Source organism: Maniola jurtina, chromosome 9 (assembly GCF_905333055.1).
Source record: "Maniola jurtina chromosome 9, ilManJurt1.1, whole genome shotgun sequence".
NCBI classification, from domain to species: domain Eukaryota; kingdom Metazoa; phylum Arthropoda; class Insecta; order Lepidoptera; family Nymphalidae; genus Maniola; species Maniola jurtina.
This window is the reverse complement of record NC_060037.1, coordinates 7,775,299-7,792,650: the sequence shown is the minus strand read 5'-3', so window position 1 is coordinate 7,792,650 and position 17,352 is coordinate 7,775,299. Positions and strand designations below refer to the sequence as shown.

The 17,352-nt window shown below is 36.6% G+C and overlaps 2 protein-coding genes across 3 annotated transcripts in view; both read left to right on the top strand.

The window, feature by feature from the left end:
• Positions 1-1,389: 1,389 nt before the first annotated feature.
• On the top strand, positions 1,390-10,630 carry LOC123868510 (ATP-dependent RNA helicase dbp2-like). Of its 2 annotated transcripts, none has more exons than XM_045911056.1 (8): positions 1,390-1,523; positions 1,624-1,714; positions 3,176-4,619; positions 4,699-4,927; positions 5,004-5,162; positions 5,539-5,880; positions 6,328-6,480; positions 7,203-10,630. In XM_045911056.1, the coding sequence occupies exons 2-8, from the start codon at positions 1,680-1,682 to the stop codon at positions 7,334-7,336; spliced, it is 2,496 nt and encodes an 831-aa protein (XP_045767012.1). In that variant the 5' UTR covers positions 1,390-1,523; positions 1,624-1,679; the 3' UTR covers positions 7,337-10,630. The 2 variants fall into 2 exon arrangements, with proteins under 2 accessions (XP_045767012.1, XP_045767011.1); XM_045911055.1 differs by having other exon boundaries at positions 6,325-6,480.
• A 1,906-nt stretch (positions 10,631-12,536) lies between these two features.
• LOC123867949 (3-phosphoinositide-dependent protein kinase 1) overlaps positions 12,537-17,352 on the top strand; it is an 88,491-nt gene continuing 83,675 nt past the window's right edge. Inside the window, exons 1-2 of the transcript XR_006796540.1 lie at positions 12,537-12,760; positions 15,393-15,485. The gene's annotated coding sequence lies outside the window, so the exon portion shown is untranslated. The remainder of the gene's footprint in view (positions 12,761-15,392; positions 15,486-17,352) is intronic.

Genomic DNA, 17,352 nt, shown 5'->3' with positions numbered 1-17,352 from the left:
GAAAGGTTATGTTTTGGGCACAGAGATGACAACTGTGTTGCTGTGTCCAACAAAGAAAAGCTAAACTATGACAAAAAATAACAAAAAAATGTGCTTTTGTCTTTATCACCCTTTAGAGCATTTCCAAGGTGCTATCATATTCACATTGATTAGTCCACCTTGTTTTTTTTTAAAATTTATTAGTCCCGTGGACGTATTATTATATTCCACCTTGATAGGTACTTTGTCTGGTCTGATCTATGATCTGCTACAGCTACCTACGATCTGCATTGCATCCAGGCATGATCCAGGCATTGTGCTAGGCTTTCTAATCAAAGGTTCTAGATACCTATGTTTATAGCAAACGATTAGCGCTAGCTTATGACGCTTGTGGCTAACAACAAAAAGCAAGCATCGGCAAACAAAACACCGCTCCATGCTCCAAAGTGACAGTTGTTGGTCTTGGCCACTTGGCATTGGCAAGCACACGCAAACTATCTATTAAATCCAAAGACTTACGAAGCGAAAATTGTATGTCTATGATTAAATCGATGACGCAAACACCCGTCCACATGTTTGCTGTTTGCTGTTTGTCACAAGCGCCTGGCGCAGGCTTGGTGCCACTTGGTGCACACTGCACCGGTCCCCGATACGCGCAGGAAGTAGGTACCCCCATGGAGTAGAGTTATTACGCGTGTGTTGGCTACCCTGTATATTTTTTTAAGTGAGTTTCCTTTCAGTGTTGCCTTCTGCGGGAATTTCCCTATATCTTAGGAAAATGGTATGAAATACATCAATGAGGAACTTTCCAGTGAACGTTCCATAAAATTATGATAATGTATAGCTCGCCACGAAAAGCAGAAAAATACTGTACGTGCGCTGTAGATTGATTTTTTTGGGTCATATCAATCAATGATTTAATATGACGTTTAGTCTATATACATACTCCATATTCCTGCGTCAGCCACACGTCAGTTTTTCGTTTTCGTTTTTATTTCTTGTTGTTGTTTTGATTATTTTAATGGCTTTTTGTTGGTCCACACAGCACAATTCACTTCGCCAAAGACACGTTGTTTGGAGAAAAAACAAAGGAGGTTGAACAGTTTATTTATATCCAAGTCTTTTTCTTTCTGCTTTACATTACTGCACTACTTTGTATTCCGATTACCCTTGCATGTGAAGATCTCACCTGGATGAAGATATAAATATTATTTGACTATAAAGATTTTAAATGGAACTTTTTCAAAATGAACCAAAAGATTAAATAATAATTTTAGTTAAATGGGATGGCTCAGGTATTTTCTTTGAACGTCGATTCACAATGTTTGTAACTGTTCTAAAGTTACCCTGCGTCACTGTACATAATGTAATTTGGTAAATTGGCGAATGGCAACTCTATACCCCGAATTCTAGCAATTGCCACTTCCAGTTCCGTCGCGTCGGCCATTTTCACTATCGAGTTGTTCGTTCGCCGGGTCTGGGAGGTCGTACCTATCTGGTTAATGAAAATTAAATAATTTATTTCAAATTCTCTCTATAGAGAGGTAAGTTTGCTCTGACGATTTTCTGAGGATTATTTCAAACGTATAAATATGTTTCAAGTGTAAATATTTATTGTGCCTATATCGAATCGATGTATTCCAGATACCCACTCAAGCGTTTACGACCACGTAGGTACTACCTACAAAGAAACAAGAATTATGCAGTTTAACAGCTTTCATAATCAACATCCTATGTAAGTATAAAAATCTTTTTTAAAACGCTACACTTAAAATAAAATTCGTAACTTTCTATGCCGCATGAGATGAGCCATGAACTTTTGGTTCGGCGGCCATTTTGTGCACAGCTGATGGACGCAACTTCTAGTCTATTACGAAAAATCAATAGTCAGCTAGATGTACACGATGTTTTACTTATCCGTTTATTCTATGAATTGAAAGCAAAATTCCATCATTTTACTTTCCCACTGAAGTCTATAGTAGCTGGTAACCTATTAAAAAATATTGTAAGTAGGTAGTTTTTAATGTGTATTGAAAGCAAGTTTGTCCACATAAGGTGACTAGACTATATACTATAGGTACCTAGATAAAGTATCTAGTTATGTAATAGGGATATTTGTATTCTGTAATGTGTCAACTTTCATCGAAAATAGACTGCTCTGACTGATAGAAATGAAATAAATGTAGTCTCAAGTTTTGATGAAAACCTATTTTGGTTGAATTAAAAAAACTCAACAGCCATTCTCTATTAGAATTTAATTGGTTCATTAATATACAAGTGTAAATTAAAAGTTTATAACACCCCCGACAAGTGAAGGTTACAGTACTAGAAAAGAGCTGATAACTTTCAAACGGCTGAACCGATTTTCTTGGATTATAGCTAAGAACACTCAAACAACTTTCAAAAAAAAAAAATCTAAGTTATTTATTATGTGCAAATGCACACCACTGTATCGCTCCGTCATCTTTTCATTCAGCTTCGTCTACTCAACCTTTGTTTTGCCACAGATACCCACTTTCCTTTGTTCCTCTCAGTCTCATAGCCTTGCTTAATTCAGGACCTTGAATCTACTGGCTTCACACCTAACAAAACACTCTAGGGGCAGGATAGGCACGACTGCGTGGAGTAGTGGCGATCATATTTAGTTCTAGTTTAGTATTATTATTATTTTGACATTAAATCCGAAAATCTTGGGATTTACCATAGTTGGAGCCTTTTGCAGTTACATCTATACTAATATTATAAAGAGGAAACCTTTGTATTTTTGTATGTTTGTATTGAATAGGCTCAAAAACTACTAGACCGATTTCAAAATTTCTTTTACCATTACTTAGAGGGATTCTTCCGAATCCGTATAGGCTATATTTTATCCCGGAAAATAGATAGGATTTTTCGTGGTAGTGTCCACCCGTGCGAACCCGGGGCGGGTCGCTAGTATATCATAATAAAAATGCTGACGACTTAGATTCCAAAAATCTGGTCCTTGACAATCATCCTAGGATTTTCGCAAAGAGCAGATTTTCCCAACTATCCTATGATAATAATTATTATGGAACAAGGGAAGGGGAGAATTTGACAATAATAAAACCAACAATATTGGAGATGTTTTATTTGTAACACCTTTACTTCTGTTTTTTCTCTTTGCTAGTAATAATGGAAACTTCACAAGTTGTTACATATTATGCTTCTTCCACAGCTTCAGACCCCGGCTTGATCGAAATGAACAATTCGGTAAGATTCCATTTTTTAATGGGATGCATGACTTTGGTGGGCCCAAGAACTTTCCACCTAGAAACAATATGGGTAACAAAAACTTCAGACCAAGAAATGACTTTAATGGAATAAGAAATGATTTCAATAACACCAAAAATGATACCCAGGATTTTGGGGGGCCAAAGGAATTTAGGCCTAGGAATAATTTTAATAACCAACTTCAGAAGACCAATGAATATGAGGGTGATAAGGCATCTGGTGGAAATATGCAATTTTATAATGGAAAGAATGATTTTGGAGGGCCTAAGCAACAAAGTTATCAAAAAAATTTTGGTCCCAAAAGTTATAACAACCAAAATGGTGGGCACATGAATGGCCAGCAAAGTTATGTTCCTAAAAAAATATATAACAATAGTTCCGTGCAGCCGCCGTCAGATTATAATAACCGTAATTTACAAAGTCGAAAAGCCAAACACCCAGGAGATAGTCTAATTAAGCCACAGTGGGATATGGCAAATCTCGGCACCATTCAGAAGAACTTTTACAAGCCGCACGCCAATGTCGAAGGGCGTTCAGAGGATGACGTGCAAACATTCCTAGCCGCCAAGGAGATTACGGTAAGCGGTAACGACGTTCCCCGTCCGAATCAAGTGTTCGACGAAGGTAACTTCCCCGATCACATCCTGAACACTATCAAAGAACAAGGATGGGACGAGCCAACCGGCATTCAAGCTCAAGGTTGGCCAATCGCGCTCTCCGGCCGGGACATGGTGGGTATAGCGTCGACGGGATCGGGCAAAACGTTGGCGTACATGCTTCCTGCAGCGGTGCATATTGTTCATCAGCCGAGACTGCAGCGCGGAGACGGTCCTATTGCGCTGATCCTCGCCCCGACGAGAGAGCTCGCGCAACAGATTCAATCAGTCGCGCAAGCCTACAGTGCGCATGGTTGCATTAGAAACACATGCTTGTTTGGAGGTTCACCGAAAGGCCCGCAGGCTAGAGACTTGGAAAGAGGCGTCGAGATCGTAATTGCGACACCGGGACGTTTGATTGATTTTCTAGAAAGGGGTACTACTAATCTACGCCGATGCACCTACCTAGTTCTGGATGAAGCTGACAGGATGTTGGACATGGGTTTCGAGCCTCAGATCCGTAAAATAATTGAGCAAATTCGCCCTGACCGTCAAGTACTGATGTGGTCAGCCACTTGGCCCAAGGAAATTCAGGCTCTGGCTGAAGATTTCTTAAATGATTACATCAAAGTGAATATTGGCTCATTGAATCTTTCCGCCAATAACAATATTAAACAGATAATAGAAGTTTGTGAGGAGCATGAGAAAGAGCTTAAACTAACAAATCTTTTAAAAGAGATTGCTTCTGAAAAAGACAACAAAGTTATCGTTTTCGTCGAGACAAAGAAAAAGGTACACATCTATACTTTTGTTTACATGAATGACATAATAAGGTAAAGCGACAGTCGGTGAACATAACTGAATGTTTCAGGTGGACGACATCGCTCGCGCCGTGCGACGCAACGGACACAAAGCGCTCGCCATCCACGGCGACAAGTCGCAGCCGGAGCGTGACGCCGTCCTCACAGAGTTCCGCAATGGAGCCACTACTATTTTAATCGCTACAGATGTCGCAGCCCGCGGTTTAGATGTCGAAGACGTTAAATTTGTCGTCAACTACGATTATCCTAATTCGTCCGAAGATTATATCCATAGAATTGGTCAGTATTTCTAAAATAGGAGTTACAAAAATAAACTTAAAAATCAAGTTACTAAATTTTTTATTTATTTTTCTAGGCCGTACTGGTCGCTGCCAACAATCTGGTACAGCTTATACTTATTTCACGAGCGGCGATGCTCGTCAAGCTCGCGCCCTAGTGGCGGTCCTGCGGGAAACGGGACAGAATCCTCCAGCCAAGCTGAGTGACATGGCCAGAAACAACAACAATAACTCAAGTAAGATTCGGTTTTGTATTTTAAAATATCTTAGTTTGTTTTATTAAACAGAAGATTTTGTCTTTGTTTTTTTTTTTTAAGATTTCTGATTGGTTTAGCAATTGAGCCTTGAAATGGTAACTAACACAATTTCATATTAAAAATATTAGTATAAAATTGGCGTGCCTGAACACGTACGTGAGCATGCAACTGCGCGTGCAGCGCCAGCGACGGCTGATGTGGTCGGGCCGGCGACGGTGCACTAGCTTGGTACATGCGAGGCTGTTGCTGGCGCTGATCTCTCTCCTGCTCCCGTCTGTCTCACCAATGGAAGCGGAGCTTTGATGTTTATTAAACACCGAGATTGATAATGTACTAATCATGAAATTCAATTTAGGCCGCAATCGCTGGCAGCAACGCAAGGAGAACAACAGCGGCGCGAGCTCACCGCGCCAAAAGAGTAACCAGTGGAACAACAAGATGGCTACCATGTCCATTGAAGATAATCAAAACAATACTTATCAAAACCGTAACCCAAATCAACAAGCTCCTCGGTTCTCCAACCAGAATCAAAACAATAACCAAGGTTACAGGCAAAATAATTATCAACAGAAGACAATGCCCTTCCCCAGTCCAACTGTTTTTGAATCAATGGGAAACTACCAAGGAGGATACAATAATGGATATCAAAATGCTTACAACAATCAAAACGGCTATGGACAACGCCAACAGTACAACAGTAAGTATTTTGAATTGTCTCCAAAACTAATTTTATATTTTGTTTAAGTTCATTGAATTTTAGGTCAGAAGACCTTCCCCAAGTTATTGTTCAAATTATTTTGACACTAGAATGTAATGCTTGTTTTGTAATAGTGAAATATTAATAAGCTGTATTAAATTTTGGAAATAGTATAGTGGGCACAAAAAAGTATTGTAAAACAAGTAATTTGAAGTTGCAATGGGGGGTTTTGCACAGATCATAAACTAAGCATTGAATACACAAGCCCGGCGTTTTGGTACAATGTGCAGATACACCCTATATGTTCAGATTGGTCTACTTGTTTTGTAACTCATAATTTATAGGTCAAAGTATGTTTTCAAGAATTTGTCATAATTTAACTTATTTGACTGAAAATTGTGATTAAAGTCTTTAAAATAACTTAGATAATATTGTTTCTTTCAGCAGATGCTCGTAATGGGGGACAGCAGTACCATCGCAATACCAACTCTGTTGGAAACAAATCAGCTGGGTCAGGATCTTCATATGGATCCCCGCCACCTCACTTCGCAACACCTCCGCATTATCCACAAATGCATCCGCACCACCAGGAAATGCTTGGTAAGTTGCCTAGGTAATAATTTACTGTCGAACTTTTAATAGGGATATTGCCAACTGTTTTCCTTCATCGTTAAGGCAAGGATATTTAAAGTAATCCTTAAAACGCACATAACTACGACAAGTTAAAGGTGAGTGCCAGGGATTGAACCCCACAAAGTGATTTTCCAATGTTCAGTTACAATTATTATTGTTTGCTATATAGATGTTTTTCTCTTTGACACGCAGCGATGCGATGAGTGTTCTCGCTTTAGTGCCTTAGTTCTGGTCGTTGACCATGCGCGAGCGAAATTTATTGAATAGATTTTTAGTGATTTACTGCCACTTTACTGTCTGTCCGTCCGTCCGTCCGTCCGTCCGTCGTGTCTGTCAAGAAAACCTGTAGGGTACACTTCTCGGTGACCTAGAATCATAAAATTTGGAGGGGAAGTAGGTCTTATAGTACAAGTAAAGGAATAAATCCGAAAACCGTGAATTTATGGTTACATCATTAAAAAAAAAATTAAAAGGTGTTACAATTTTCAAAGTAAGAAAACTATACCAAGTGGGTATATCATATGAAAGGGCTTTACTTGTACATTTTAAAACAGATTTTTATTTATTATTATGCATAATAGTTTTTGATATAATGTGTGCGTGAGTCTGACTCGCACTTGGCCGGTTTTTTTTCACATTGCTACGTGTGAATGTAATGTGTGTGTAATGAGTAACGTGTGTGTGACCAGGAGGCAAGTTCTACGGCGGCGGCGTGGGCGGCGGCGGCCCGTGCGGCTACCAGGCGGCGGTGGGCGCGGGCGTGCCCTACGCGCACCTGCCGCCCGGCTCGCTGCTGTACGCGGCGGCGCCAGTGCAGCAGTAAACTGCACACATCTCACTTTCACGAACGCGCGGTTACTTCCGCTTTAACTATTTTTTTATTTTCGTTTCGATGCCCCCGTAATCCAATGTGAGCTCATAATAGTTTTGTGAAAAAAATCATACTCTAATATACAGCCGGATTTTGTATGCGTTGTTTTTGCAACAGTCGCAAAATAATGCAAAAGTAGTTATTAAAAACCCAAATCAGCCTTATTTATTAATTGGAACATTAAATTACATTGTTTTTTTTAGACCTTTAGAGTATTACTTGGATAAGTAATAACTTAATATGCTTCCTTTAATTATTATTATATTCGTATTTAAATTCGTATTCAGGGATGTTATAATAATCAAAACAAATTGTTACATCACTACTTTTTATATAGAAACTATTGTTGTACTTAGAGCTTCAATATTTGAATTTAGTTCTGCTCTCGGCCGATGAGGGGCGTTGTTTTTATGTTAGCTTTTCAATAATTAATATAATTAATATGAGAATATTTTTTTAGATCTGAATGACAGCTTGCAAACATATTTGATAAGTGAATGGACAGTATTTATCTCTCTTTATTTTGACAAGAAAGAGAACTGCTACTTTGTGAGCGTAAACTGTGCAACTTTCCCATAACTCTAAATGCTTTGTGAATTCTCTTTCAGATCAATTTTATAAAAGTGTATGATTAAAATAAGTGTGTTAGATTTAAATCTGGTTTATGACCTGTTGACCACTAATATTTACGATCATTTATTGACATGAAAACCTTATCCAAAAGATTCGATATTGCTAGCATTTAAATGAAGCATTTACTTTTTGTGGTTCTTAATATTTTGTAAAACTTAAATTAATGTTTCAAAATTTAAGTGCACTTGAAATTGTACTATTTGAAGAGAAAATGTTGTCTCCAGTTTTATACTAATAGTTATTAATATATCGAGTTATTTACACGAAAATAATTCACATTATAAAAACATTGCAAAAGAATATATATTTTTGTGTGTCAATGATAAATAATATATTTAGACAAGATGTAAATATGGTCAACAGCGAATGATCCACTCGGTGGAATATCTGGATTCCATCTATTAGATGTTAATCACTATTATTGTTAGAGTAGTCGGTGTGGTACCCTTTCGTATAATCCCGGGTGCCTTTCGTTTAAAATGTCTGTATGATGTACGAAATGCACGAAACATATAGAAGATGAGTAAAATTTAAGGGGGTGGAATTCAAGGGGCGGATATAATAACTGATATTTTACATAGATTATTTTTATTGTTAATGATGATCTTATCCAGTGAACGTGTGCGGGACAACTTAGTATAAGACAATTGAAGATGCTTTTGATATACTTTAAAACAATCTGTATTGCCAGATAAAATTGTGAATATTTTTCTTTTGTGATGATGACGTTTCGGGTCATGATTTCGAGTTTATATATTTTTATTCATCTTGAGTATTACGCCTAGGGATATTATGATAATAAATAGCTGGATTTTGAATGCAGTTACATTGATAGTATCATTCTCAAAGAAATTTATGACAGTATGTAAATACGCGCATTTAACGTAGGAGGTTCCAAAATATTCAAACTATGGTTATTTTCTTTCTTAGCGAGATAAGTGACTTAATTGATTTGGATTATTTTTATATAATGTAAATTCACATAATTCTAGTTAATTACTGGAGTTTCTTTGTACGTAAAGGGGTTCTAAGGGCTAAAGGGTAGGAGAGTCAATTGGTACAAAATAATAAGTTTTAAAGCAGGTATTTTGTTTTAGAAGCCCATTACTGTCCAAAGAGAAAAAATCTGTGATATTTCATTACTGTAACCTGTCGTTGCGTTGGTCAATTGTTAATACATAAGAGCACTTCCCTCAGTGGATAGTGTAACTAGACAAAAATATATTTTTTGACTATTTGAGCGAATTACATGTATGTTTGTGACAACAAAGCTTGCAAGTGGTTCACAAATATAATATTATGATAGGTGTAAGAATATTTTATTGTTATTCAATTTAGTTTTCAGTTTACCGCTTGGTGACTAAATGTACCAGTTCAAAGGGGACGTAATAGTTATTATCTAGGAATCCCGATATAAAACTGCATATTAAAGATATGAGGTAATAATTACACACAGGTCTTAATATGGATTCAAGGGGTGAACAACTTAATTGTGGGTCTCGCGTTTCAAACGCATTTACAATGCGAGATTTGCATGCTGTTTGTGTACATTTATAAGAGAAAGACTGCAATGAAGAATGTGTATATGTGCATATTTTCATCTAAAAGATGTTTTTCCTATGTGCTAGTCCATCCACGATGTGGTCGGGCGCTCGGGGTATACAAGTGCGAGTTCAGCACGAGCAAGCGCCGGCGGCATCGGGCGGGCTGGATGCCCATGGGTCGGCAATGTGTCGAGTATGGTCGCGGATTGCAGGTAGCTCCTGTTTTATGTACAAAGTACTGCACCCACCTCTACTAAACAACTGTGATAATAACACTAAGTAGCGTAGCAGGCGATTTATATACTAGTTACGTCCAAGAGAAGGAATGACATCATATCTGACATATTGTATTGTGATAATAAATAATATATCGAGACGTGTGTACAATTTCTGCACGTTTTGATGAAACTTTTTCTCTAAACAAGACTGATTATAATTATTTCTAATTGAATATTTTATACATGTTTCACTTTGACTGAATGATGTCTGTATTTATATTGGTAGTATTCTTGAGCTGTGTGTTTTCTCCAGATTTATTATTCACTATGTTGGATATGTGTCAAAGCGCCTTTCTACGCGGTCACCTAATTGAAAATGATATTCGACTCCTAAAGTAGTTGATTTCTATTCTCTTAATTATTATGATGGTAAATGTTGTCTACAAATTGTGGCAGCGACAGTATAAGAACTAATGTTATAAAAAGTATGTTATTATTTGTTGTTTTTTTTTTTTGCAAAATTTTATTTAGTCAACCAGAATATCTCATAGACAATCGTAGATTCATGCTTTACTGTGTACTATTTAAGGTTTTATTTTCTAAAATTGTAGGTTTGTGAAAAATATACATAGATTTTTAAGTATGTGGCAATGCAGATCTTCATAATATTGATTCTTTAACAAACTACATAGCTCATATTTATTCAACTTATAATGTAAAATAATAATATTAATTGGAGAAAGACTCCATTTTAAACTGTCCCAAAGGGAAGTCTTCTGAATGTTTCTGAAAAGTGCATTTCTTCAATGTAATACAGTATTAAATTCCGATTATTAAATTGATGTATGAAATTACTGATTTTTATTTGAAGCCTTCACGATTATTTCGTATATCCACCCCAAAAACAGCCACCCTAGCTGTGTATTCGGATTCATATACTATACATACCTATCGGCCCAAAGAAATTTATTCTCAAAAATAACATCTGTTCACTTACAATAAGGTTACATATATATGTCGCAGCGAAATGGCATAAGCCGGGAGTTAGCCAACTCCTTTAGTGATATGGCTAACGCCCGGGATATATTAAAACGACTGCGGCCTGGCACATGAATATTTGTTCTAATCTTATTTAACCTTACTTTAGAGTTAGATTTCGTTCTGAACCACATTCGATGTAATCGTAAAATCCTAGTGGAAGAATGGCGCCGAAATCTAGTTAGGTTAGGATATTATGTTCTAATCTAACCAAATTTTAGATTTTGGGTATTATTATCAGATGCTCAATATTCTATCATATCACATGGATATCACTAAGTTTGTTTATTGAAATAGGCTAATTGAGTTGTAACATCTCCCGGCCGTTAGCCATATCTCTAAGGGAGTTTGCTAACTCTCGGCCATTTCGCTACGTACAAAAACTCATTTTGTACATGGCAAAGGTATCTGTTGTAGGTACCTAACCTGCAGGTTACATGGATAGGAAGAAATAATAGTTAATTCATAATACATCATCTTTGTCTACAACACTGGTATCGTAGACAGAGTATTATTCCGTCTGACTGGTTCACTCAATATGTTACGGCATTCTGCATAGGTACTCTAGTTACATGAGTAGATATGCCTATGTACTCTGGTGTTGTATAGAATACCTAAGCATTCCATAGAATAGGTACCTAAAACATTCAGGCAATTTATACACCTATTTTTAATTTCATATTTTACTTAGGCGTTCTATACAATCCCCAAACAGCAATAGGATATGTATGAAATTCGGGATGAAAAATGTCTCGAGGTAATATTCGTATTCAAGTGCGATTATGTTTGTCTGTCATCTAGTAATGCTGGGTCAAATGTGGCCCAGAACGAAATCTGAGCACCCCGACTCGCGTAGTCTTGGTTTTTATGAAGCGCCCATTTGAAAAACTTGATATTTAATCACTATCATCATTATAATCATGATCATCATCGTCATCAATCGTCATGAAAAATAAAACAAGCCTGGATTTTCATAGAATGACTAGGCATTCTATAAAATTACTGAATTATAGACATTTCCGGTAATAAAAGAAAACTGACCATAGATAATACACTAATTTTTAGGGTTCCGTACCTCAAAAGGAAAAACGGAACTCTTATAGGATCACTTTGTTGTCTGTCTGTCTGTCCGTCTGTCTATCTGTCTGTCTGACTGTCAAGAAACCTATAGGGTAGGGTACTTCCCGTTGACCTAGAATCATGAAATATGGTAGGTAGGTAGGTCTTATAGCACAAGTACAGGAATAAATCTGAAAACCGCGAATTTGTGGTTACATCATTAAAAAAAAATTAAAATGTGTTTAAATTTTCAAAATAAGATAACTATACCAAGTGGGGTATCATATATCGCCTGTACATCCTAAAACAGATTTTTATTTATTTTTATGTTCAATAGTTTTTGATTTATCGTGCAAAATGTTGGAAAAAATACCCGAGTACGGAACCCTCAGTGAGCGAGTCTGACTCGCACTTGGCCGTTTTTAGGGTTCCGTATTTTTCTTGAAAAATTACTGACTCAATATTAGCACTCCCTCTAGTGTCATTTTGTAGCATGTGTTTGATTTGGACTGGTTTCACAGTAGGTTGACCAAAATGACACAAGTAAAGATTTTAGTAACTTCCAAGAGATGGCGTTACACGTTTTTCAAGGAGGAAAGATTTTGACGTGTTGTCATAGGTAGGTAGGTAGGTAGGTACCTACTTTACTTTGCCTTCTGCTCATCTGTCACTTAAAAATCCAATCCATGTTTTTTTGGTATTTTTATAAAGAAAATTGCAATTTTACTAGATTTCACCGTGAGTGCTTTTTTGTGACTGTTTAGACTGGGTTCAAGTGTATTAGATAATCAGAGGTGTGATTAATTGTCAATTATCGTTAAATTCGCGATGACTATTTGGCAAGTCAATATATAACGCGCGTTTGCTGTGTTGGAGCTGTAATGGTATGAAATTAACACATTTTCAGTAGCATGGTTGTGTTAAGATATTTATTACATAATGTAGTTAGCTTATATCTTAAAAGCTAAGTACCAAAGAAAACCCAACTTTCACAATACCTACTGGTCTAGAAGACGGCCTTGAAATCTAATCTTGTCAAGTCAATGTCGTTTGTTTATCAAAATAGATATTTTAATTGGTCGTAGCTACGTCTAGCGAATTAAGCGCCTGTATCCTATACATCGATATATCCTATATCAAACATGCGAAAATTTGAGCCTCACTTTCAGAATATTGATTCTAAATCAACTAGGTTTCCACGGCTAGCAAGGCTGGGTTGTCTGCCGACACAATCCGTGAGTGTGAAATATATGATGACAAAAACTCATCACTTTTGTCTTTACTTCTATTTTTATAGCTCAGAACCTCAGAACATACCAATTTATCGGAAATATAGGTTAAAAATAATTTCTTATTAGGTATGGAAGCACCTACTTAGCTATTTCAAAAGGATTACATAATAATGTAATGCTGGTGACACACAGTCAAGTTTTCGGTGGTAACAGTGGCAAGTTTCCTTTGTTTGGGGTAGGAATGTAATGTACAGCAATGGACCCATATACATACTTACCTGTACAGTAGAAATTTGCCACAGTTATAGAAAATTTATTATAATGTTAGTTATTGTTAGCGCTACACAGATAATATTATACATTACATATTATAATGTGGTAGGCACATGCATAAACAATGACTACCTACCCGCATTCCACAAGCGGTGAGAGTCTAGTAGTTAGAACATCTGCCATCTCTTCGGGAGGCGGGGGGTTCGCTCCTGGGCATGCACCTGTAACTTTTCAGTTGAGTGCATTTTAAGCAATTAAATATGACTTGCTTTAACACTGAAGGAAAACGTACTGAGAAAACCAGCTTGTCTGAGTTCTCCATAATGTTCTCAAAGGTGGTAACAACTGATAAAATCTGAAACAACAGAGCCAATTACCGTATAGTTTTATGTAAGAAAGGTACTTTATCAAATTTCACCCGAGTAAAGCCAGGTGGGTCAACTAGGTTAGGTATCAAAATATACTAAGTAGGTACCTACCTAATTGGCAAAAAGAAATTACATTACGATTACATTAATATTACATATTATCTCATTGCTCTTATGTAAACGCAGCACATGTTATTATCAGCTGTTAATATATTTTTTTTTATATTAGCAACATGTGACTCCACAATTGAATGATGATAAAACACATTCATGTACTTAAAGAGTAATGACTTATATTGCATTAATAAAAAGAAATTGTGCTTAAATTTGTGATTTAAGCGGCCTCTCTATCATGACTGGTATTAGGTATTTGACCATTAAGTTCTTAAATATCCTGTGGGAATTCTTTGATTTTCTGGTAAACGTAGCATATCGGAGTGTACCTATCTATGTTGCATCCAATTTGTTAAATGTATGAGCCGAGAAAAGATAAAGACTGAAAGACAGATACGCTTTCATATTTATAGAATAATATTATGGATTAAAATACTCTACTATACTTATAATATGGTAGGTATTTCATCAAGCCATCACGGGCTCTGCCTCCTCTCAGATTGAGAAGAGTCTATCACGCTGGCCAAGTGCAGATTGGCAGACTTCACACACTTTTGAAAGCATGATCGAAAACTCTCAGGCATGCATGTTTCCACAAGATGTTTAACTTTACTATTAAAGCAAGTGATATTTAATTACTAAAAACCGATCAAGTGCGACTCAGACTCGCGCACTGAGGTTTCTGTACTTGGGTATTTTTTCCAACATTTTGCACGATAAATCAAAAACTATTATACATAAAAATAAATAAATATCTGTTTTAGACTGTACAGGTAAAGCCCTTTCATATGATGCCCCACTTGGTATAGTTATCTTATTTTGAAAATTGAAACACATTTTAATTTTTTTTTAATGATGTAAGCACAAATTCGCGGTTTTCAGATTTATTCCTGTACTTGTGCTATAAGACCTACCTACCTACCAAATTTCATGATTCTAGGTCAACAGGTAGTACCCTATAAGTTTCTTGACAGACACGACGGACGGACAGACAGACAGACAGACAGCAAAGTGATCCTATAAGGGTTCCGTTTTTCTTTTTGAGGTACGGAACCCTGAAAATGCACATAACTCTGAAAAGTTAGAGGTGCGTGCTCAGGAATGAACAGGCACCCTATTGAAAAAGAGACTGACGACGTTCAAACCACTAGCTTATAATATTATGGCACGTACGTAGATGGACTGGATATACCTACTAATTAACTCTTACTTTTTTTTTAAACTGCGGAACATTAATGTACGCGACATCGCGTGGATTTAGGTTTAAGTACTTTTGTTATCAAATTTTTACTATTTGTGACAAATTTTGCTTGGTTTGTATTTCACAGTTTCTATTTTTAAAAGAAAAACACAACAATTACATAAAAAATAAGTACAAGTTGGAACAATAAAGAAATCTCAATTAAAAGTTGGACATTTTAAACATGCCGCTGGTCTTCTTGACGTAAGCGGCTGACCTTATTCATAGAACGGGCATTATGCTTTTGCCTAATCAAAAAGTTGTTTACGATTCGTTTTGTTTTGTTCAGGAGCTACAAGAAATCGGGCAGACGCCCACCAAGGGCGACTGCAACTAGGTGAAGGCGTCACACAGCACGTTACAAGTTCGTGATTCGAACGAGGTAAGAAACGCCGCTTGCTACAGAAACTTGGTCATTCGTTAAGGCTTGAACCCACACAATGCGCGACGGAAATGTGTCCAACACGGCCCCTAGATCTTTTAATATTACTTAACTAGATGATGCCCTCAGCTATACCCGCGTGGATTAGTCAGATCCCCTGCAGCATCAGAATTGAGCAGTTGGAATCCAAATTTTTTATAGAGCAATGTCCATCGATTAAAAAAATTTTTATGCAAATCGGTTCAGAAATCTCGGAGATATCAGTGCATAGGTAGAAAAACACAACTCCTTCATTTTTAAAGTCGGTTAAAAAAGTAAAAGTAACCTATGTTACTCCTTGGTTAATCCTCTACTCTATTGAATCTCAAAACGCGCGCTTAGTATGGCAGCTTATGAAATACAAATAATGCAATGTGACGTTATAGTTAATTGTTATTTTTTAATTTAATTGATAATGTAAGTAATTGGTTATTAAACTTAACAGAGTACGTGGATTTTATGTATTTTGGAACATCCTCTATTCAATAATCTCTAACTTTGACATTCTTATTCCTTGTATCACAAAGAGTGGAAGTCGCTGTCGATAGGTTTCTGCCAAACCTTGAGACATAGTTTCCTTAATCCTTACCCTATAAGAACAATTTTCTGGTGAAATCTTTGAGTCATCTATGGACTGCTAAGCCTATCGCACACGCGCTTTAGTCTGACGTCCTACTGTGCAGTTCCGAATGTCGCCGTTGCGATTTGCGTGGGTCCAAGCCTTAAACTACTTACTGTGAACACTGATTCATACTTGTTTGCGCAGCTAACTTTCTTTTAACTGCGCATTCCTTTGCGTAACATTTGTTTTGATTTAATATTGTGACACTGTAGATTTACTTAAAGGCTGAAACCTATTTATAATATATTTCGTTATTTGTCTTATTATAAATGCAGCCTTATTAATATTTTCATTAACAATGTGTATTCTTAAACAGTTGTATCATTTCTTAATACTTTGCAAAATATTTTCAAATCCTCCAGTTTGGACAGATCTCCTTGATTATTATTATTTATTTATATAACCTAGTTTACTATTAGGAATCGGATTCGTCTGGGTTCTGGAATGATATAATGAATGATGAATTTTTCTCTTATTAAATGAAAACCCTTTTGCTATGAAGGTAGTTAGATCCATTGAATTAGTAGTTTAGATAATATTAATAACTATACCATTATTTCTAACTCAGGTACCTAAATGTTTTAAACCAGTCACTGAGTAAATTGTCAAGGGAAAATTTTAATTTGCTTATTATTAAAAAACTTTTCTCACCTACAGTTCTTTCAAAATAAATGATAATAATCATTTGGTAACTCCAAAGCGGATAAATTACAATAGCACTTGACCGATTTTCGTCGGTGCAAGTGAAACTCTTTACAACCTTCACAAGTACGGCCGTTGTATGTTTACAAACAACGCAGTGCGCTAACGTGAATGCCACGTTGCCATAATTCCACGATTCCACTTCTTTATTTCTTTACTTCGTATCTCTAGTTTTTCTAGTTGTTGTGTAGTAAGTAATTACTTTCACATTGCTGTGGTCGAATTCCTCATTGATGTGATCCTGTTCCATCCATACTTATAATAATATTATAAATGCGAAAGTGTGTCTGTCTGTCTGTCTGCTACGTTTTCACGGCCTAACCGCTGAACCGATTTTAATGAAATTTGGTACAGACTTGGGATACATCCCGGGGAAGGAGATAGGCTACTTTTTATCCCGGAAAATCAAAGAGTTCCTACGGGATTTTAAAAAATTGAATTCCACGCGGGCGAAGCCGCGGGCATCCCGTAGTTAATCATAAAATGGTCGGAGCTTGGTCGGAA

Bases quoted from the DNA above. Each gene is read 5' to 3' on its own strand.
- LOC123868510 (XM_045911055.1), top strand. From the start codon at position 1,680: ATGCAGTTTAACAGCTTTCATAATCAACATCCTAT. The intron at 1,715-3,175 runs GTAAGTATAAAA...CTTCTTCCACAG, and splicing joins TTTCATAATCAACATCCTAT to CTTCAGACCCCGGCTTGATC. The intron at 6,481-7,202 runs GTAAGTTGCCTA...GTGTGTGACCAG, and splicing joins GCACCACCAGGAAATGCTTG to GAGGCAAGTTCTACGGCGGC.